The sequence below is a fragment of the Erythrolamprus reginae genome, chromosome 1 (genome assembly GCF_031021105.1).
Source record: "Erythrolamprus reginae isolate rEryReg1 chromosome 1, rEryReg1.hap1, whole genome shotgun sequence".
NCBI classification, from domain to species: domain Eukaryota; kingdom Metazoa; phylum Chordata; class Lepidosauria; order Squamata; family Dipsadidae; genus Erythrolamprus; species Erythrolamprus reginae.
The window spans coordinates 406,005,097-406,028,479 of NC_091950.1; the positions used below are offsets into that span (position 1 = coordinate 406,005,097).

The 23,383-nt window shown below is 42.1% G+C and overlaps 1 protein-coding gene across 6 annotated transcripts in view; it reads left to right on the forward strand.

The window, feature by feature from the left end:
- Nucleotides 1–23,383, forward strand: part of CLIP2 (CAP-Gly domain containing linker protein 2) — a 132,717-nt gene that overhangs the window by 82,364 nt on the left and 26,970 nt on the right. For all 6 annotated transcript variants that reach the window (XM_070735223.1, XM_070735221.1, XM_070735222.1 and 3 more), the window contains exons 5-8: nucleotides 6,699–6,912; nucleotides 8,537–8,734; nucleotides 10,832–10,935; nucleotides 14,077–14,137. In XM_070735223.1, coding sequence (XP_070591324.1) covers nucleotides 6,699–6,912; nucleotides 8,537–8,734; nucleotides 10,832–10,935; nucleotides 14,077–14,137 — 577 coding nt within the window. The remainder of the gene's footprint in view (nucleotides 1–6,698; nucleotides 6,913–8,536; nucleotides 8,735–10,831; nucleotides 10,936–14,076; nucleotides 14,138–23,383) is intronic.

Below are 23,383 nucleotides of genomic sequence, written 5' to 3' on the forward strand. Positions count from 1 at the left end.
GGAACTATTTAGGCCACCAAACCCAACTTTCTGCTCAGTGCAGACTCCAATTTAATACATCTCTGGCCAATGTCTGTCCAGTCCTGAGTTGAAGTCAACATCAGCTAAGATCCCTGCTTCTCTTGGGGAAATGAACTGCCCTGAAAAATCACTTTCTGGTTGTTGGGTCAAGGTTTTTTCTAACTCTCTTCCAGATTTCCTTCTAAAAGTTAACTGGTTATTTTGTCTCCTGAACTTGTGAGGGTCGGAAGATACAGAAGATGGGGATGTCCTGTTTTTATTTATTTATTATTTATTTTTATTTTATTTTATTTTATTTGGCAATCAAGTATAGGATAGTTTATATAAACATAACATAGAAAATAATGATAAAAAAGACAATAGGACAGGGACAGTAGACACATTGGTGCGCTTATGCACGCCCCTTACAGACCTCTTAGAAAAGGGGAGAGGTCAACTGTAGACAGTCTAAGGTTGATTGATCTCCCCATCCCACTCCCATCTATTTGCAATGTCCGATGAGCCAAATACCCGTATTGTCTTGATTTTCCTCCTATGATACTTTCTGAGGATGGATGAATGCCTGCCACTGATTTAGTGTACGGCGTCCATGAACAGGTGTTGAAACTGCAGTATGCAGAGAGATATGATAGAGGGGCTGACACATGTTTGGCCTTCCAATAATTTGAAATAATTGAGACTTGAAATGATGTTCTTGAAACTGTGCAAAAGATTGCATGCATTACTTGTCCTTATGCACACAGTAAGTGTTCTTGGGTGGTCTACCACCAAAGCAAAATATGCTACAGGGAAGGAAGAGAAAGATGCTGACAACTGCTTAGAAGATGGTTGGGTGATGGTGAGATATGATAGTATGGTAGGGAAGAAAAGGAACAGAATGTACAATCTTCAGCTTGTTTTGTTTAGCCGAAACTTGAAGCCACCAAAGTCTTCTAACCTTTGGTTCTAATGAACCAAGCGTGGCCTGAAATAAATTGGTAGATCCCCAAATCATGTTGTTTTGTTTTGGGCCCCCCCCTCAAAAAATCATTTTCCTCAGCTCAAATGCAGGTGGTCCTTGACTTATGACCTCAAACGAGCCCAAAATTTATGTTACCAAGCAAGGCAAGTGAGTGTTGCCCCATTTTGCTCATGCCCCATAAGCCGCGGTGGCACAGTGATTAGAGTGCAGTACTGCAGGTTATTTCTACTGACTGCCAGCTTGCCTGCAATTTGGCAGTTCAGATCTCAGCAGGCTCAAGGTTGACTCAGCCTTCCATCCTTCCAAATTGTTGGGGGCAACAAGCTGACTCTGTAAACAGCATAGAGAGGACTTTTAAGAATTTAGGAGTAGTGATTTCTCAAAATGGGTGAGCAGTGTGGTCGGGCGGTAGGAAATGCAAGTAGGATGCTTGGCTGCATAGCTAGAGGTATAACAAGCAGGAAAAGGGAGATTGTGATCCTCTTATATAGAGCGCTGGTGAGACCACATTTGGAATACTGTGTTCAGTTCTGGAGACCTCACCTACAAAAAGATATTGACAAAATTGAACGGGTCCAAAGACGGAGTACAAGAATGGTGGAAGGTCTTAAGCATAAAACGTATCAGGAAAGACTTAATGAACTCAATCTTTATAGTCTGGAGGACAGAAGGAAAAGGGGGGACATGATTGAAACACTTAAATATGTTAAAGGGTTAAATAAGGTTTAGGAGGGAAGTGTTTTTAGTAGGAAAGTGAAAACAAGAACAAGGGGACACAATCTGAAGTTAGTTGGGAGAAAGATCAAAAGCAACATGAGAAAATATTATTTTACTGAAAGAGTAGTAGATGCTTGGAACAAACTTCCAGCAGACGTGGTTGGTAAATCCACAGTAACTGAATTTAAACATGCATGGGCTAAACATATATCCATTGTAAGATAAAATACAGGAAATAGTATAAGGGCAGACTAGATGGACCATGAGGTCTTTTTCTGCCGTCAGTCTTCTATGTTTCTATATCTATGTTTAAAAGCATTATGAAGCAGTGTATGTCTAAGTTCTGATTGCTATTTTACAATCTTTTTTTGCCACATTTGTTAAGCGGATCACTGTGAGTATTGTCCATATTCATGTCAGAAGCCCCTACAAAGCTAACTGGAGGGTTCTTCTGGGCTGAAAAGATTTGCCGGTGACAACACCATGGCCCAGGGGGAACACCCAATTGCTAAAAATAATGCAGTCTTCAAGGAGGCTCCTTTCATGTCCCCCCCAGGCATTAAGTGAATCGTATGGTCACTTGTTAAGCAAATCTGAATTCCTCCTTGACTTTGCATGTTAGAAGTCAGCTGGGAAAGTTACAAATGGTGATCACATGACCTCCAGGACCCTGCAACTGGCATAAGTACATGCCAGTTGCCAAGCACCCAAATTTTAATCATATATCTATGGGACGCGGCAGTGGTCGTAGGTGTGAAAACCGGCCATAAGTCATTTTTTTCAGTGCCGTTGTAACTTGCCAAGGTTACTAAATGAATGGTTGTAAGTCAGTAGATGCCTGTAAATCTATAGTTCTTTTGTTTTTATTTCACACAAAGCCCTGATGTAATGGGTGCTCCAGCCATAGTGGAAATCAATGGGTTATCGACTGAATTGCTACCACTTCGGGCCAGTTCACCTGAAGGGGGTAGTAAAAAATGCTTTTAAAAAGTTCTGATGATCAGCTGTGACAATCAGCTCTGATCGTGAAAACGTTGGAAGGTTTTAAAAACTTTTTTTTAGCACTTTTAAACTACTGGTTCAGGAGAACCGGTAGTTTGAAAATGATTTAATTTTTTTTTTTTAAAGGCCATGCCCACCCAGTCACATGACCTCCCCAAGCTATGCCCACAGAGCCATTAGGGAAAAATTTTGAGTTTCACCACTGGTATCCAGTTTCTTGGCATTTAGCACTACATAGTATCTATCCATTGCTGCCATCACGAGACAGCCACAAGATCAGAGGACACTCATCACAAAGACATACAGTCAGGGGTGGGCTGCTGCCCGAAGGGGGGGGGCGCAGTGGGGTAGTGAAAATGGAGCTCCCCCCAGAACACCCAATTTACACTGAAAGATATTGAAAGAAAATTCAGGGCGTCCGGCATAAGCCACGCCCACAGTGTGGTAGTAAAAAATTTGGTAGCCCTTCACTGAATACAATCAGGCAGGGATTCCAACCTACCACCACTACCGGTGGTGATACGTGCGCAGCTCCAGGTAGCCTGCACACGAGCATGCGTCAAAGCAAGATTTGGCTTCTGCACATGCGCAGAAAGCAAATCTTGCAAGAGGACGTATTTCAGCAATTTTTTTGCTTCCGCCCATGCATGGAAGAAAAAAATTGCCGAAAATTGCCGAAGTCTCGTATGTGCACCCTCTCAAAGAAGCCAAATCATGCTCCAACGTTTGCGGGGCCCACTCCCCCACGCGCAGCTCCATTTTTGCTACTGATGCAGCGTTTCCCCTCCCCTTCTGGTAGTAACCCGATACTGGATACGGTTTGTCGGTGACTCAGCCCTGCATCAGTCAGTTTCTTGTTCTTCCCTTATACTGGTAGAGTTAGAGCCTTTCAAAGGCAGCAGGATTAGATTTGGAGACTGAGTCAAATTGCAAATTAAGGTCTTGTGATAACGGAGGAGGAGGTTATGCTTATGAATCTTGGGAGTTGCAGCCCCCAAACATCTGGAGAGCACCAGGTTGCTCTGTTGATTGCTATTTCATTATGTGGTATAGAACAGTGATTTTCAACCTTTTTTAAGCCGCAGCACATTTTTCACATTTACAAAATCCTGGGGCACACCACCAACCAAAATGACACTCTAACACAGTACATATTATACAGATATAGTTAATAATATAGTATCAGCCTCTTATAAAAAGAAAAAGGTCAAATATCTATATACACTATCAGGATAGACATAACCAGCTGAGGCTGAGGCTTCATCTAGTGGTGGCACCATTTACCTCCAGTCCTGACCAGGATTAGAAATTGGGACCATGGGGAGGAGTAGCAGCTTCAACTACTCGCCACGGCCACACAATGACAAGTGTGTGGCAGCCCGAGCGGGGACCTTCCTGGGCATGGATGAGAGGCGGCCTGCTATTGGTTCATTGCTAGAGGTCGGGATGAATCCTAGAAGGTGATTGGTCAGTCAGCGTTCCCTGTGCCTCCACTCTTCCTGTCGCTGATAGCTGGAGGGATTGTGAGGGGAATGTTTATGTGCGGATGGAGGCAGCTGGCGGCAGGCCGGATAAATGGCCTCCGCAGGCCATATCCGGCAGGCGGGCCATAGTTTGGGGACCCATGTTTAATTTCCCCACGACACACCTGACTATGTCTCACAGCACACTAGTGTGCCGCGGCACATTGGTTGAAAAAGAGAGCTGGGGTGGCGCAGCAGGTAGAGTGCTGTACTGCAGGCCACTGAAGCTGACTGTAGATCTGAAGGTCAGCAGTTCAAATCTCATCACCGGCTCAAGGTTGACTCAGCCTTCCATCCTTGCGAGGTGGGTAAAATGAGGACCCGGATTATTATTATTTATTGGATTGTGGGGGCAATAGCCTAGCTCTGTTAAAAAGTGCTATTGCTAACATGTTGTAAGCCGCCCTGAGTCTAGGGAGAAGGGCGGCATAAAAATCAAATAGACAGACAGACAGACAGACAGACAGACAGACAAAACAAAACGAAACACTGGCATAGAATACTGTACCAAGGAATGACTTGGCAGGGAAATACCTTCACCACTGAAATGCCTATCCCTATTTTTGACATCTCATTGAAAGCATCCAAACAAGTGTTTTTGTATTTTCTTGGAAAAGACAGGTGGAAGCCACGGATTGCAGCTGGCCTCTTCTCCCCAGTATGGCAGAGTTTTCCTTCAGCTTTCAGTGCTAATGCTTGAGCAATTCCTCCTCTATGGAGGCAGACAGTTTGGGACAGCTGCCAGCTCTCTGTGTGTGTGCTTGTGGGTGTCCACAAATTAGAAGCAATGTTCTGGAACAGCTGCTCACATCTGGGCCAAAGTCTTGGCAGGACTATAAAAACCTTCCCTTGCTTTTTCAGTGCTTGCTGCCACATCATATTACTGGTAAAACTCCCTCCTCCTGGTCCTCCACTTTTCTGCTGCTTGCCTTGATTTTCATTTTCGTATTTTTGGGGAAAAGCTACCATTGTTTTGCCTTCTGGCCAAAAAATGCGAGAGCAGCTCTTCTCCTTTTGAAAACCTTTGGCTTTCCAAATCTTCATCTCCTATAACCGTGATGGCGAACCTATGGCACACCTGCCACAGGTGGCACCCAGAGCCAAATTTACTAGCACGCAAACTGTTGCCCCAGATCAGCTCCAATGTGCAAGTTGGTGCCAGCCAGCTGTTTTGTGGCTCGTACAGAGGCTCTGGGAGGGCGTTTTTTGTTTCCAGAGAGCCTCCAGGGGGATGGGGGAGGGTGTTTTTACCTTCCCACAGCGCCAGTTCAGGGGTGTGGCCAGCCAGCCATCATTGAGCAGGGGGAAATTCCCGCTACCAGTTCTATAGAACAGGCCAGAAGCAGCAAGAATCCACTTCTGGCTTGGATGCCTAGATGGGCTGAGGGTTATCCATGGTTAAGGGAGTATATTATATAAAAGAGATGCCTTCACAAGGAGCTACAAAACATGGAACTTTTGCTGGTTCTTCCCATGAGCAGTGGGCAACCAGTGACGTGGACCAGTGACTCAAGCAACCGGATGCTATTAGCGATGTATAGAAAGTGTTCCAGAACTGCCCTGTTTTCCCCAAAATAAGACATCCCCTGAATCGGGCTTTTGAATTCATTGTCCCAGGATCACTATTTGTAACATTCCCAGCTGGCATCTGACAAGCAAAATCAGTGGAGGAAGCCAGATTTGCTTAACGACTGCATTATTTACGTAACAACAGCATGATCTGCAGTGGAAAAAGATCATAAAATGGGGCAAAGCTCACTTAACGACTATCTTGCTTAGCAGTGGAGGTTTTGAGCTCAATTTTGATCGCAAGTCAAGGACTGTTGGTGTATACCTTCATTATAACACTTTACTGGGCATTTTAATCAGTTCATTGCAGTATTTCAATTATCAGCTATTTTTAAAATATTTTTTGTTTCCCTTTGAAATACCTGCACATTATTAGCCTCTTTGATGTCTCTTGGAAGGGTAAAATCAGCTGTACGTGATTATAATCCAGAAGCCCTGATCCTGATGTATTTTGCATCAGATGTCACCCTTTAAGGACAAGGGAGTGGTGTATACAGATTCAACAAAGAGAGCAGCGTCTGCTGTAAATGAATCCACACTGAGTTAATGGTTTATTTTATTTATCCATAAAGCTGAGTTGGGCTTTGATAATGGATTTACAATTGTTCAAAAAATCACTCTTCATTTTTTAAAATTTGACCGAAGAGGAAATCATTAAATGTACAGGGAGTCATTCCATTAGCTGGGTTTAACTTTAATTTTATTTAATCAGATCAAGCTTCTTTCACCTGGTCCGCCCACTCGTGGCTCACAATCCAAAAAGGATTGTATGTTCTCAGCTTGTCTGATCTCTGTGAAGCATGTTAAATTTGTAACTCGCACACACAGTAGAGAAGAGAATGTGAAATTGGAAATGTTTCATGCTGGAAAATTGCTAAAAATCACTTCCCTTCTTTCATCTCCAGATATTTTCAGTGCCCACCAAAGTTTGGCCTCTTTGCTCCTATCCATAAGGTCATACGGATTGGGTTCCCATCCACCAGCCCAGCCAAAGCGAAGAAAAGTAAGAGGATGGCCATGGGTGTCTCAGCCTTGACCCACAGTCCCAGCAGCTCGTCTATCAGCTCTGTCAGTTCCGTGGCCTCCTCTGTAGGGGGAAGGCCTAGCCGGAGTGGACTGGTAAGGTTCGCCTCATAGGGATTCACTGTCCGGATATACATAGCTACACAGCAGGACTTGACAAGATACCAGAATGTATAGTGTGGCAATTTAGGAACCAGTGCAGAGAAATAATGAAGACACTTTTGTAGAAAACAGTAGTAAACAGTTTTACTCTTCAGTACAATCAAAATATTTTCTGTCTTAGCCTTCTATTTACTGGAACAAATTTGCCTTAGTTATATGAAGTAAAGCTTGCTTATATGTAGATACTAAACCAATCCAGGTTTCTCCATATCAACACTACAGCTCTAAATCAATAATTAATTTACACTCAAAACTACTCTAGCCAACTAACAACATTACCACCACCAACAGCCAACATAAGCTACCAACAATCATTGTAAAGTTGGTTTGCATTTTATAATGCTCTGGCCCAATCAGATTGTACTTTTACCTTGTATGGTAACATAATGGAATATCACCTAGGATTGAGCTAATCCTTGAAATTCACAATCCTTGATGATGTTTCATGCATCAGGTTGTAATAATGCAGGCACCATGAATTATGCAATCAACAGAGGTTGTATTCCTCATATTCTGATCAGTTCTGGAGAACCGATAGCAGACATTTTGAGTAGTTCAGAGAACCGGTAAATACCACCTCTAACTGGCCCTACCTCCATCTATTCTCTGCCTCCCGAGTCAACCTCCTTGGCCTAAATGGCATGCACACCATTTTCATTTCTCTCGTTCTCAGTTCTTCATCAAAAACCCAATATGATTGTGGTTGGTTTTTGTTCTCTCTGGGTCACTCCGGAAGCCAAGACCAACCCGAAAGAGAAGCCAGACACACCGGTAAAAGGCAAAGGCAGTTTATAAAATTCAAGAAAAACACAGGTAACAGAAAATGTCCTTACAAACAGGAAAACGCTGTATCTTCAGATATATCCACGAAGGCAAAAGTCCATGCAGCAATACAGGATTCTTGCTGCCAAGACGAGGCTGTAGATAGCAGACCTACACCTCCCACGGGTATTCCAAACTGCTGGGCCACAAGCCAGGAACAGAGACGTCGAGAACAAAGCAGGACACCGTAACTCCAACTGATAACACTCCACATGGCTTCAAGGGCTTGCCTGCCTTTTAAACCCTGCTAAGGAGGACCACACCCAAGCCCAGATGTTCCTAATTCAGTGCTGATAATACTTCTTTAATTGCTCCTTTCTTTGATCTGAACGTCTCTGTCACATGTCAATGACGGCTTGTGCTTCATCACCTAATGACTCTAAGCTACTGGCTGGGGAGAGCCCCCCCGCCTTCCCCGGGGCTCTCATGCTGTTCTCCTTCGTCCCATTCCTGACTTTCCTCTCCCCCGTCCGACTGTTCAGCCCCCTCCTCTTCGCTGTCATCCTCCTCTGGGCATGGAGCCAGCAAAGACGCAGCTGGACCCTGATCGGCCTCAGGCTGAACCATAACAGTTTTCAGGACATATTAGGCAGGAAAGAGCTCATCCTGTCCAGCTTAAATGCATTTATGTGTTCAGATTGTATTTTGATGCTCAATTTTGCAGCAATGTTAAAGACATAAAGGAAGTGGCTAACTGGATTTTCTCCATTGTGGTTTTCCAATGCTCCTTCTGCAGCTGACCGAGACCTCTTCTCGCTATGCCCGGAAGATCTCTGGCACGACAGCCCTTCAGGAAGCATTGAAGGAGAAGCAACAGCACATTGAACAGCTCCTGGCTGAGCGTGACCTGGAACGTGCTGAAGTTGCTAAGGCAACCAGCCGCATATGTGAGGTGGAGAAGGAAATTGCCATCTTGAAAGGGCAGCATGAACAGGTAGGTAGACCTGTGCCAGGTGAGAATCAAAACAGGAAGTGCAATGGTATGTGGGAATGATCTTGAGAGATTGGGGAAGAGATGCTGCTTAGGGATTCTATCTGTCTGTCTGTCTGTCTGTCTATCTATCTTCTATCTATCTATCTATCTATCTATCTATCTATCTATCTATCTATCTATCTATCTATCTATCTGTCTATCTATGGCAGATGCCACTCATGCATCATCACGAAATCTCCAGAACCATAATGCCTACAAACTTGAAACTTGCATGTAAGTTCCTCTCGGTTTCTAGGTGCTTGCTAAGAAACCATTTTTCTAAATGTCCATCAGATCACTGGTTATTTCTTATATTATTATTAACATGCTCCGATGCTAAGGAGTTAGACATTCTACTTCCCCTTCCCACATGAAAAGAACTCTGTTCCAAGTCCCAGTGGGCATGGCCAGCATGTGACTTATCCGGCCTGAGAGCTGGGAGTTTGGACATTTTACTACATGCTAAGGAGTTCAGTTTTGTAGTGAAGAATGGGTATTTAGCTACTAGTGGTCATATAAGAGAGATATCATGCAGATGCATCAGTGTAGAAAAAGAGGCTCAGAAGGGACCCCCCCCTCCAGAGGCTATAAAGTAGATGACAGTAAAACTGTACTTTCAGACTTGCAAGATTCTGTTAATGTAGCTTTACAATAAAGAGGAATTGGTTTCTCTGGTTGTGTTTCCTATCATACCTACCTGAGAAGGATGACAAGAAGCCAGGAAAGAAAAGCATCTGATTTATAACACTATTAATTATTCATTGTTAAGCACTAAGTATGAGTTTAGTTTGCAGGGTCAATCGTTATTAGCAGAAATAATCATTTGGTATTCACCCAGCTTTATCTAAAGCAGGGGTCACTAAACTTGGCAACTTTAAGACTTGTGGACTTCATAGCTGGCTGGAGAATTCTAGGAGTTGAAGTCCCCAAATCTTAAAGTTGCCAAGTTTGAAGACCTCTGATCTAAAGCAAACTTCCCCAACTGTGGCAATGTCCAGGTGGATGGCCTTCAAATTCCAGAATTCCAGGACCATTGTTTTGACTACAAACCCCCAGCTAACTATTTTCCCTATCCCTGTCTTGTTGTGGCAACCCTGAAGCCGTAAAGATGGCCTCAGTCAGGTTCGCTTCAGGATTGACACCCTGAGCTCCTGGGGCAGGGAAAAAGGCAGAAGATAAGTAAAATCCTTTGGGAAACTAATGTTTGCCAAGTTCATTTATTTTGGTCATTTCCTTTTGTTGTGGTTAGCTCTGGCCCAGCTCCTGCCCCAAGGACTGTGGATGTGGGGGAGACATCCACATGCTGCAGGTCTGTTTTGCCCCTGGTGGAATCTGCTGATGAAGGCTCCTCCGACCAAGAAGACATGAGTGACAGGGAGGAGGAGAGTGGCAGACAGCTCAGAAGGAGATCAATTATCTAGCTCCTCCTTGGATTCAGAACAAGAGTTAATGATACAGCCACGTATGCGGAGAGCGATGCATAGGCAACAACAACTGAGAGATTATTATCAAAGAAAATGAGGCCACCTGTGGTTGGGTGGGGCTGTGGTAATTAGTGAGGCTGCTATAAAGAGCAGCCTGTGGGTTTGGCCATTGTGGAGGATTATCTGATCGTTGTGTTTCGTGACTGCTTTACTGACTTTGACCTTTTGTGTGCTGATTTTTCCCCGCTTTGAAACTAAACCAGAGCAAAGTGTGTTTCACTTTGTGAAAGAAGGACTGTGAATTGCCTCACAGCTGCAAGCTAAATATCACAGAACTGATAAGGGACTTGTACAAATTACCAGTTTGTTTGCAGACGAGTGCTCTTTGCTATACCAAAAGAGGGCTTAGTTTAAGTGACTTTTCATTCTAAAGAACATTGTTTTGAATTTTCAAACATGTATGTGTCTGAAATTTGTACCTGTGAATTTTTGGGAGGAGTCTACCAGAGAGCCCGACAGAACACCTTTTGTTCATGGGAAAGAATAAAAGGTAAGAGTAGTGAAATGATGTCTGTGCGTAATCTGGTACAAGTCTGGAAAATTGATTGGGCTTTCTTTTTTGTTTCATTTTCAGTATATAACAGAAACCGAGGGAAATTTGCAGAGAGCACGAGCCTTGCTGGATGGAGCGCAGAAGGAGAAAGTAGAGTTGCTGAATATGTTAGAAGAGGAGAAAAGGTATCCACAATTTGAGAATCGGGGAGTTGAAAACAGAATTGATGAGAAATATGGCTTGTCTGCTTAGGAAAAGGCAAATAATCAAGCTTGGCGGCACAGTGGTTAGAATGCAGTATTGCAGGATAATTCTGCCGAATGCCAGCAGCTCGATTTTCACCAGCTCAAGGTTGACTCAGCCTTCTATCCTTGTGAGGTCGGTAAAATGAGGGCCCAGATTGTTTATAGATTGACTCTCTAAACTACTTAGAGCAGGAATCCCCAACTTTGCAATTTTATTTATTTTATTATTTATTTATTTATTAGATTTGTATGCCGCCCCTTCCCAGACAGATGGACAAGTACGGGCCCCAGTCACCTCGACTGACTCGTCAGTCGACTCTGTTTTCCAATTGGAGTCGAGGTCCGCTCGGATCTGAGCGATTTTATCAGCGAAAAACATGTTAAAATCCTCGGCACTGCTCTGTAAGGGCTCCACAACTCCCCCCTGGTTAAGAAGGGAGCGGGTCACCCTAAACAGAGCGGCCGAGTGGGATTCTGCTGATGCAATCAAGGCGGCATGATACGCGCATCTTGCCTCCTTGAGCGCCACTTTGTAAGTCTTAATATGAGCTCTTACAAGTGTTCGATTGGATTCAGACTTATTCTTCCTCCATCGCTTCTCTAGATGTCTCTTCTGGCGTTTCAACTCCCGGAGCTCCTCGTTGAACCATGGAGCTCTACTGGGTCTAATGCCGCGGAGAGGTCGCAATGGCGCAATTCGGTCAAGAGCCTCCGCTGCAGCCTTGTTCCAGGCCTCAGCCAGAGACTCTGCCGAGCTGTGGATGAGTGTATCTGGAATAACCCCAAGCGCCTTCTGAAAACCCTCTGGATCCATCAGGCGTCTGTGGCGGAACAACCTAATCGGTTCCGCCTCCCTGCGGGGAAGGATTGGAGCCAGGAAGTCAAGCTGTAGTAGAAAATGGTCCGACTTAAGACTTGCGGACTTCAACTCCCAGAATTTCCAGCTACTATGCTGGCTAGAGAATTCTGGGACTTGAAGTCCACAAATCTTAAAGTTGCCAAGTTTGAAGACCTCTGGCTGTGAAGCGGTATATAAGTGCTATTGCTGTTGGTGATAATGTATTAATATTAAAGTGGGTTACAGATAGATCTTGACTTGGCAACCACAGTTGGGACTGGAATCTTGGCTGTTGAACAAAACGGTAGTGAACACCCAGATTGCAACCACAAGACAATGGGAATGCTGCAGTGGTTGGAATTCTGGATACCAGTCAAAAGTATAGGTAGTCAACGACCAGCATTGAGCCTAAAGTTTCTGTTATCAAATGAGACAGTTGTTAAGTGAGTTTTGCCCCAATATGTCCTGACTTGTCTGGACATCATTGATAAATAAATCCCTACAGTTGTTAAGTTAGTCACAGAGTTGTTAATTTGACTTCCCCATTGACCGACTGACTGACTTACTTATTGAACATATTTATTTGCCGCCCATCTCCTGAAGGACTCTGGACAGCTTCCAACAAGTAAAAATAATTTCTAAAACAGTAATTCATTAATAACTCTAATTAAAACACACATTCTCAAACGGACATTCCTCATTCAGCGGTGAAGAACAGACAGACAGAAGGTCAGACAAGGGGATCACTTGACTCTGGGACACTGCAACTGTCATAAATATGAACCAGCTGCCAAGATTTTGAATTTGGATCACATGGCCATGGAGATACTGCAAATGCCTGTGTGAAAAACAGCCTTGTCACTTTTTTTTAGTGCCATTGTTATTTTGAACAGACACAGAATGAAGTTCAAATATTCACTGAATAAATGGTCATTAACCAAGGATGACCTATAATGTGCTAGGAAGCAGGAGAGAGCCAGCTTAGTGTCATGATTAGGGCATTAAGCTAGAAACGGGAAGACTTTAGTTCTAGTCTGGCTTGGGTATAAACCCAGCTGCGTAACCTTAGGCCAGGCACTCACTCTCCGCAGTAGAATACATGAGAAGAGAAGAGAGTTGAGTTGAGTTGAGTTGAATTCTTTATTGGCAAAGTGTGATTTGACACACAAGGAATTTGTCTTTGGTGCATATTGATTTGATTCGATTCGATTCGATTTGTATGCCGCCCCTCTCCAGAGACTCAGAGCGGCTAACAGCAACAATAAAACAGTGTACAATAGTAATTCAATACTAAAAACGATTAAAAACCCATTAATATAAAAACCAAACATACATACATACATACCATGCATAGAATTGTAAAGGCCTAGGGGGAAAGAGGATCTCAATTCCCCCATGCCTGACGGCAGAGGTGGGTTTTAAGTAGCTTACGAAAGGCAAGGAGGGTGGGGGCAATTCTAATAAATAATAAATACAAGCAACAAGTCACGGTCATTCATTTATAAGTGAGAGGAGATGGGTGATAGGAACAATGAGAAGTCTAATAGTAATAATAATGCAGCCTTAGTGAATAGTTTGACAGCACTGAGGGAATTACTTGTTTAACAGAGTGATGGTGTTCAGGAAAAACTGTTCTTTTGTCTAGTTGCCTTGGTATGCAGTGCTGTATAGCGTTGTTTTGAGGGTAGGAGTTGAAACAATTTAAGATTGCAAGAGGTCTGTAAATATTTTCACCACCCACTTTTTGACTCATACAATATACAGGTCCTCAATGGAAGGCAGGTTGGCAGTAATTGTTTTTTCTGCAGTTCTGATTATGCCCTGAAGTCTGTGTCAGTCTTGTTGGCAGAATCAAACCAGACAGTTGTACAGGTGCAGATGACAGACTCAATGATTACACTTTAGAACTGAATCAGCAGCTCCTTGGGCAGTTTGAACTTCCAGAGATGGCTCAGAGAGAAGATTCTTTGTTGTGCTTTAGGAAGGAGGCAATGAAACCCACTTCCAAAATCTTGCCCCAAAACACTGCAAGGATTTGTCCAAACAGTCACCAGGAGAAAACACTGAGGGATGGGGCGGGGGAAAGGACATTAGGAGTGATGGTCATTCTATAAACTGCAATAAATCAGCTGATTTAAGTTCCACTTCATAATCTGAACTACATGGTATAAGAGAGTGGATGTAATAAATTTAGAAATTTTTGTATGTCACCACTTTTTTCTGACTTTTCCCTTCTTTTACAGGAAGGTAGAGGATTTACAGTTCCGAGTGGAGGAAGAATCCATTACAAAGGGAGATTTGGAGGTAATCGACAGCATGGCCTTTTTTTCTTAGAATTTATACACCAGCCGGAAGGATTGATGATTTTTCTTTGCACTGATTCCCTGTCATCTCCTTGTCTATTAATAAATTTATGTTTTGATTGGCTAATGCGGGCTCTTATGTGTGTTTTACAGAATGGCATAGACCAAAATAGCATTGCAGGAGTCCCACGGAGAATAATGACTAGTCTGTTTTTATAGTCAATCACTGAAAAGAAGGGTGCCAATTTTTATTTGCTTATTTTGAACGTTCCTGGAACTAGTTTCGCTCAGTAAATTAGTGTGCAGATCAAATCACAAGCAAGGGTGATTTTCACCTATGCTCACTTCCTTATTCTAGTTTTATTTCTAATTTAAACAGAATTTGCTTGAGTCCCTAGTAAGCAGGGAAAATTGTGTCTCCGGCACACTCCACTTTGTAAACTCGTATTACAACGAAGTTTATATAAAACCCAACACGTTTCTTGTATTCACCTTGTATTCATAGGAGCTGTTTTACTGTTTTGAGTGGTTATCAACACCATCCTCTACATGTGTACTTAGAACTAAGCCCTATTGATTTCAATGGTACCTGCTTCCACTACCTGCTGTAGTGCTCTAGATGTTTTGAATTTCAGCTCCCTTCGTTAGTGATCATGATAGCCCAGAAGGCTATCATGATCATGTAAGGCACAAGCTTTGGGAAGGCTGATACAGGAAATTACTCATATCTCTTCCTAGAGTAAAATTAGATTTAATTCAGAAGGGAATATATATTACGTTAAGCATCAGTTAATACAGCATTCTGCTGGCAATCTCAACTGGACAAATTAGGCTGAGTTAATGTATTTTAATTTTGATGTTCTGTTTTTGGTCCAAATGCACAAAAATTGCCACAATCAATTTTGTGTTATGCTCCCCTGGATAAATAGATTGTGCACATTAGGATGGATGTAAAGAAGAGACTTCTAAGATCAGGAGTCCCCAAACTTGACAACTTTGGCATAGCTGGCTGGAGAATTCTGGGAGTTCAAGTCCAGAAGTCTTAAGGTTGCCAGATTTGAAGACCTCTGCCTAAGATCAGTGCTTTTCAAAAACTGCTCCCCTGATGCATCTGACTCAAAGGTTCTCGGAGCATGATTTTTGGGGGTGAGCAAAGCTGCCTGAGTTGGCAGCAGTTCCCAGGCTCAGTGACTTTCTAAAATGGACGTTCATGGAGATTCTCAATCATCCAGGTCATGATTGTTCCAAAAGGGCTTTTTCAAAAGGCAACTGGACTTTGTTGTTTTCTCTTCAAGATGTTTTGCTTCTAAATCCAGTTCCGACTTCAGAACTGAAGAAGCTTCTTGGATGAGAAACGCAACGTCTTCAAGGAAAAATGCTTATTGATAAAGAGTTGGAAGAATCAATAATTAATTTAGAGATAGACAGAGCAGAGTTTTATATCAGATTTCAAAATGTAGTAGAAGATAAAAATGAGAATCTAGCAGAGATAATGATGGAAATGATAGCCAACATCCAACAAAAAGATAAGCAAGAAACTGCAAATGGATTAGATGAAATTTACAGGGTGCACACTAATTATGCTCGGAGACACAAATTGCCCAGAGAAGTACATATACCTTTGAGACATATAAAACGGATTTGACATGAATTGTGGCTGAGCATCTTGTCTCTAGACCAATAATTGACTCAAGACTGTCTGGAGCAGCTGTTTTGAACTATTTGGGAGGGGAATTCAATTGGAGTTGTGACATGTGAAGATACACATCAATGCATTTAATAGTTTGTGTCTGTGTTTGCAGTTGTGAAGAGGATTGAATTGACAACTGCCTTTCTTGCAAAATTGTTGCATTCGCACCTTGCATCTTGTGTGGATGGCTATCCTTGTCTTTCTCAATCCGGTCCTTCTCCCTACCCCTATTATCTAAACTGTCTTTCTTCTGAAGAAGAAATTTGCAGGCATCTCCATTATGATTATTATTGTTCCCTTGTTCTCTCCTGTTTGCTTTCTTTCCTTCCTTTGGTTTCCTTCCTGATGTGTGACCAGACTCAGACGCAACTGGAGCATGCTCGAATACGGGAGCTCGAACAGAGCCTCCTGTTTGAGAAGACCCAGGCAGCAAAGCTTCTCAAAGAATTGGAGGAGAGCAGGGTAATCCACCCAACCACCTTTGCTGCCCCACTTCATGCTAGCCAACGCCTGCAGATCCAATTGCTTGTTGGTTATGTTGATAACTCCCTATAGTTGTTTAATTTGATTTTACTTTACTTTTACTTTGCTTTTACTTTACCTTTACTTTTACTTTACTTTTATTTTACTTTACTTTTACTTTACTTTTACTTTACTTTACTTTTACTTTACTTTACTTTTACTTTTACTTTACTTTTACTTTATTGTTACTTTACTTTTACTTTATTGTTACTTTACTTTTACTTTACTTTTACTTTACTTTTTGAGCTTCCATGTTTCATGTTAACATCTTATTTTGCAATTACTCCCCCGCTCTCCACAATCTCTTCTTCTCCATTTCTCTGGAGATAGTAACACTTCATAGTTTTGCCTTCTTGGTCTATTTGGGCAAATCCTTTCTTTGATTTCCATCCTGCAGCTTTTCATGCTATCATTTGGATTGGACCGACTTTGCCACTCATCATCCAGTTTAACCACAATTCATTGGTTGAATACAGAAAGCTATTTACCTGACGATAGGCTCTTGGCTTTGCAAGCAGTTGTGTCTCTTCATGGTGGCATCCCATGAATAAGAGGCTGTTCTTTTGTCTCTAACCTCACCACCGCACCCCATTGGAAAGCAGGGGGGGAGGAGGAGACACAATTCATTCCCCCTTCCCTCTCCCCCAGTCACCTGAAATCCCTTGCCAGGTCTTTCCATGCACGTGACTTGGCCCTTGGTAAATGGCAAGCTGTATTCACCCATTACCATTGTAGAGTTGCTTGGGCCCCCAGGAATTCTGCATCATAACGTAACTCTGCAGGTTCAGCATTTTGGAAAGCATGGTAAAAACAAGACTATAAGTGTTAGGATTCTTATCTAAAGGGTACTGGGTCCCTGAAGATCTCTTTTTGCTGTGCCTTTTTAATCTACCCTAATTTTAATCTAATGGCCTGCTCATTTTTAATCCTGGATTTTAAGAGTGCAGAAGGATCCTATATAATTGCCGATTTGGGTAATAATTCAGAATAGGTTTACAAGCGCTGTCTATCATGTATTGTCAAGTCATATTCAAAGCCTTGAGTATATGTTTCCAAATGTAAAATAATGCACTTGGGGAAAAGGAATCCTCAATCTGAGTATTGCATTGGCAGTTCTGTGTTAGCAAAAACTTCAGAAGAGAAGGATTTAGGGGTAGTGATTTCTGACAGTCTCAAAATGGGTGAGCAGTGTGGTCGGGTAGTAGGAAAAGCAAGTAGGATGCTTGGCTGCGTAGCTAGAGGTATAACAAGCAGGAAGAGGGAGATTGTGATCCCCTTATATAGAGCGCTGATGAGACCACATTTGGAATACTGTGTTCAGTTCTGGAGATCTCAGCTACAAAAAGATATTGACAAAATTGAACGGGTCCAAAGACGGGCTACAAGAATGGTGGAAGGTCTTAAGCATAAAACGTATCAGGAAAGACTTAATGAACTCAATCTGTAGAGTCTGGAGGACAGAAGGAAAAGGGGGGACATGATCGAAACATTTAAATATGTTAAAGGGTTAAATAAGGTTCAGGAGGTAAGTGTTTTTAATAGGAAAGTGAACACAAGAACAAGGGGACACAATCTGAAGTTAGTTGGGGGAAAGATCAAAAGCAACATGAGAAAATATTATTTCACTGAAAGAGTAGTAGATCCTTGGAACAAACTTCCAGGAGACGTGGTTGGTAAATCCACAGTCACTGAATTTAAACATGCCTGGGATAAACATATAGCCATTGTAAGATAAAATACAGGAAATAGTATAAGGGCAGTGGACTATGAGGTCTTTTTCTGCCGTCACTCTTCTATGTTTCTATGTTTCTATTTCATGCCTGGGACCCCAATGTTGTCCTTGTGATTCAAGGGAATGGGAAATTTGAAAGGCCCAATCAAACTGCAGACAAGTGTAATAGATATTTTGGTCTTTGGGCACACTGATAGTATCTCATAACATCACCATGAACTAAAAAATCAGGCTTCAGGAAAAGTTCAAGATAGCTCTTTTTTCTAGACTTTTTTGGAATTGGACAACTATACCTCAATCCTATAAAAGATTCAGAAAAATGTGAAATTTCCAAATTAAAATCCCACTCAGCAACTAAAACCAGGTATTCTGGATTTGGTCCTTAAGTTTTCTATGACAGAGATCTCCAACCTTGGCAACTTTAAGACTTGTGGACTTCAACTCCCAGAATTCCTCAGGCAGCAAAGCTGGCTGAGGAATTCTAGGAGTTGAACTGAGGAATTCTAGGAGTTGAAGACCACAAGTCTTAAAGTTGCCAAGGTTGGAGACCCCTGTTCTAGGATGTTGTGTTTTTATTCATAGTGCTTAATTCAATAATTAGACATAGCTTCTGAATACCATTTTTTTTAAAAAAAATCATTATATTAGATTTTTATTAAATTTCTTCCAAGAGACCGAAATAATTCTGTGGAGATTTCCCTTTATTTTGTCCTCACAACAGGGTTCCCTTGGGATAGGTTGGGCTGACAGAGGAGGACTGACCTAAAGCTACTTATGAACTTTAATGGCTGAAGGTAGCCTTGATTTATGACCAGAATTGGGTCATAATTGTGTAATCTCCGTTGCCAAGCAAGGCGGTTGTTAAGTGAGTTGTGCCCAATTTTATCAATTGTACAACTCTAGGGGACTGCAGCCATGTAAATACCCAAATTTTGATCACGTGATTGTGGGGATACATGTTCTGACCATCATTTTCTTCAGGGCTATTAGAACTTTAAATGGTTGCCAGATGAATGGTTCACTTGACAGGGTTCCAAGTAATAGACCCATAGCAAGCAAAACTCCAAGGCAGGTAGATTCCTTAAACAATAGCTTTATTGGATATATCCAGAGGTGGTATCCAGCCGTTTTGGACATGTTCGGGTGAACTGGTAGTAACAACCTATGGGTGGGCCCGCACATCCGCCCCATACCTGTGCCGTCCTATGTAGTCACATTTTCAAGCCATGCACATGTGTGCAAGTCCCACATCTGAGCAAGGCACATGCCTGGAATGCTGTGTGCATGTGTGGAATGTGTATGAGCAAATCGAGTGCACACACTCACATTTTAAATGCTGGGAGAATCAGTAGGTAAATTATGAGAATCCCACCTCTGGATATATCATATGACACAGATCTGGTGAAAATCGACTCGGAAGGTTCCCACAGTTTCCAATGAATGAAAAATAAAAGTTTGTAACCTTCTCAAAACATGGTCCAATCATAATGCTGTCTGGTTGCCTGACGACATTATACCTCCTTTCTCCGACCAGTTGTGAAAAATGTCCTTGGTTCTCAAGAGTCTCTCTTATTTTGTTTTGGCTATAAAGCCCCAGCTATCTCAAATCCCCCCTCCCCTAACCCTCACCTCCAGTGTGGGAACACTGAAGCTTTCAAGATGACTACGGTCAGGTCAGCTTGAGCTTTGACATCACCACCTGTAGCGGTATACTGCATTGACTGCTGGGATTGGCCCAGAGTCTCCAGAGAAACTTCTGTGAACTAAGGGTACACTAGATCCAGGATTCCCTGCTCCTAAGTCCAGCATGATCACCACTATACTATAATGGCAGAGAGAGAAGGAGAGAAACTAAAAGTTACCTAGTGAGGTTAACCGGAACTCAGGTCTCTCACAAGTCTAATCCAAGTTAGCCATTGTGCCAAAAAACCACTGGTTTTTGACCCCATCTATCAATCTTTTGTGAAATCTGCAGTATCTTTAAAAGGAAAATAAGCCTTTATGATGTGCAGTATTTTTAATTTGTGATTTTCACCTCTGATGATGCCAGGATTTATCCATAGTTTGCCACTGTTGTGATCAAGGAGGTATGGTGTTTTATTACCAGGTACAGGACTGGTAACTTTTGTTTCTTTCTTTCATTACTTCTATATACAAAACTGGGAAAGTCGCTTATTCACATAGTCCTTTGGAGTTTTTCCTCCTAGGTTTTTTAAAATGATTTTGTTAGATTGAATTTGAATTATGGAGCATTTGTAATTTGGCCTCAAGCTACTGGGGATGGTAATTTTGCCTCAAGCTACTGAAATATAACTTCAACAACATAAGTAAAAATAAATCAATTTGTGCTGTTATTACCCGTTCTTCCCTTCAAAAGCCCCTAAAAATTACCAGTACCAAAGGTAATGGCAATATGGATAAAACAGGGCTATACAGTAGTCCCTCGCTATACCGCGCTTCACCTACTGCGGCTTCACTTCATCGCGGGTTTCTGAGGAAGTCGATCGGCAGATTTAAACAGCCCGTCGAACTCGATTGGCAGGTTTTTCAACAAAAATAAATAAATCTAAAATTGTAAATACTGTATCTAAAATAAATACTGTGTGGGAAGGGTTTATAAACACTTAAAACAATGAAAACTTACCAAACAATTACAATATAAATACTTAAATAAGTACTATCAGTCGATAAATTCCCCATCGCGGATTTCACCTATCGCGGCCAGGTCTGGAACGTAACACCAGCGATAGGTGAGGGACTACTGTACTAAAGGAAGTAATTTCCAAAACATAGTTGTTGTTCAAAATGGAGGGCTACCTCTCTGTTATGTAGGAAGGCCTGTATTAATCTCTCTTCTTAAGATTTTTGGTTTGATTTGCTCCTTCTCATCAGTTGAGGAATGAAGCTTGGCCCTTTGGGTTCTGCCAGAAGCATGCTTTGGGAGTGAATGAATGTTTTAGATTTAGAATATTTTGGGCAATTTACTTTGTTTATTAATAAACTTTCAGAGAGGAAAAGCATGTTGAGAGTCAGATTTGGTTTAGGAAAGTTCCTTCTCTTGATAAGGTCCATCTATTGCACTAAAATATAATGTCGCTTGTTTTAAGGTTAGCATCTATGACCTAATCCAGGGGTCGGCAACTTTAAACACTCAGAGCCACAAAGGTCCTAACCGGAAACCCCCTCATTCAATTCTGGAGATGACCGGAAGTCTGGTTCCCCCACCATAGAGTCTCCTCCTAGCGCCGATGTCTTTTTTCCTCTACCTGTCCTAACCGAAAGCCATATCAGTTGAGCCGACGGGCGACAGCATGCTTATGTCCACATCAGAGGGCTGAAAGAGCCACATGCGGCTCCAGAGCCGCCAGTTGCCAACCCCTAATCAGTGTGATCTGCTGCTGTAAACATGGGAAGAGCCAAAGGTTTATGTTAGCATCCCACACTGGGCTTATAACCAATGTTAGAATCCTAACCTTAAAGCAGAGTATATGTGGCAGTGGTAGTTATTCAGCCAATAACCCAGATTAATAAGTAGAGTATAAATATTATTTACATATATTCAATAGTAGTAAGTAAACAGTCCACTTCATATATATACAAGTCAAACAACCATATACACAAACCAGATATCAGAATACACAGTCCTATACACACAGCAGCTAACCAATAATATTCCCCTTCAGAACACACAGTTCTAAATACATATATGATTCTACAATATTTTTCTCCTGCAGAACACACAGTTCTATATAATATCATAAGTATTACTTACATACATAATACATAGACCAACATTTAGCACCTAGCACCTAGCAAGTCTATAGTATAGTCACAGACAAAACTAGCAGTGAGTGATATCAGGGAATTAGTGTGTTAGCAAGAGCAACAGCAAGCATTAGCAACAATAACAGAGAGAAACACATCTGACTCTCTTTTATAGCTAATTGCAGCACTGGCTCTTAAAACAACATTATGCTAATTCTCCAATCTTACATTGCTGGTTAGTTCATATATTGACAAACCCAATCGGTGAGGTATGTAATACAGTACTGACAGTTTAGTTTCAGCTGCCCCAAGAAATAAGATTACATTTGTATTTTTGCGTGCGGGTTTTTTTTGAGTTCTGGTGCTTGTTTATTCAAACCAGACTCTAGACTGCAAATGTTAAAAAATAATAAAACACAATGCAAAAAGAAGAAGAAATAAAATATGAAATAAAATAAATAAAAATTAAATATAAATAGCAGCCAAGAGATGTTCCACTTCATTGATCTTTTTTTAAAAAGGTCAGGAAACAGAACCCTTCACATACTTGGGACCTATTGGGGCATATTGCCAGGTTTTCAAGACTTTTCAAAAGACCAACAGGCTTAGAGCCATCCTCATCTCAGGATTACATTTATAATGAGATTTTGATACAGGAAAGTAGATTTCAGATGAACCGTAGAAGAAGCTTTTGGAGACATAAGAGCAGTTCAACAGGGACATCTATTATTGCAGTGATGGCGAACCTATGGCACGGGTGCCACAGGTGGCACGCGGAGCCATATCTGCTAGCACGCGAGCTGCTGCCCTCACTCAGCTCCAAAGTGCATGTGTTCGCCAGTCAGCTAATTTTTGGCTCGTACAGAGGCTCTGGGAGGGCATTTTTGGCTTCCAGGGAGTCTCCAAGGGGATGAGGGAGGGCATTTTTACCCTCCCCCAGCTCCATGGATGCCTTTGGAGCCGATGGAGGGCAAAACACGAGCCAGAAGTTGGGAAAAAGGCTGCTTCCTGCCTCCAGAGGGTCTCTGGGAAAGCTGTTTTTGCCCTCCCCAGGTATTGATTTACGGGTGTGGGCACTCATGCATGCATTTAGCACACACTTTCGGCACCCAAGGAAAAAAAGGTTCACCATCACTGCATTATTGTGTGACAGACAGGCAGTTGCCCCTTTTCTCTGACTTCAAATTTGTGCTTGTTTGGGACATGCTCTGATTTTCCTTAGCAGCAAAGATGATTGGGAGGTTAAAACATATAAAGAACAGTTGCTGGAATTGGATATGTCTAGTCTGATGAAAAGAAGGACTAGGGGTGACACGATAGCATGTTCCAATATCTCAGGGGTTGCCACAAAGAAGAGGGAGTTGATCTATTCTCCAAAGCTCCCGAGGGTAGGATAAGAAGCAATGGGTGGAAACTAATCGAGAAGAGAAGTAATTTTGAACTAAGGAGAAATTTCCTAACATAACAATTAATCAGTGGAACAACTTGCCTCCAGAAGTTGTAAGTGCTCCAACACTGGAAGTTTAAAAGGAAATATT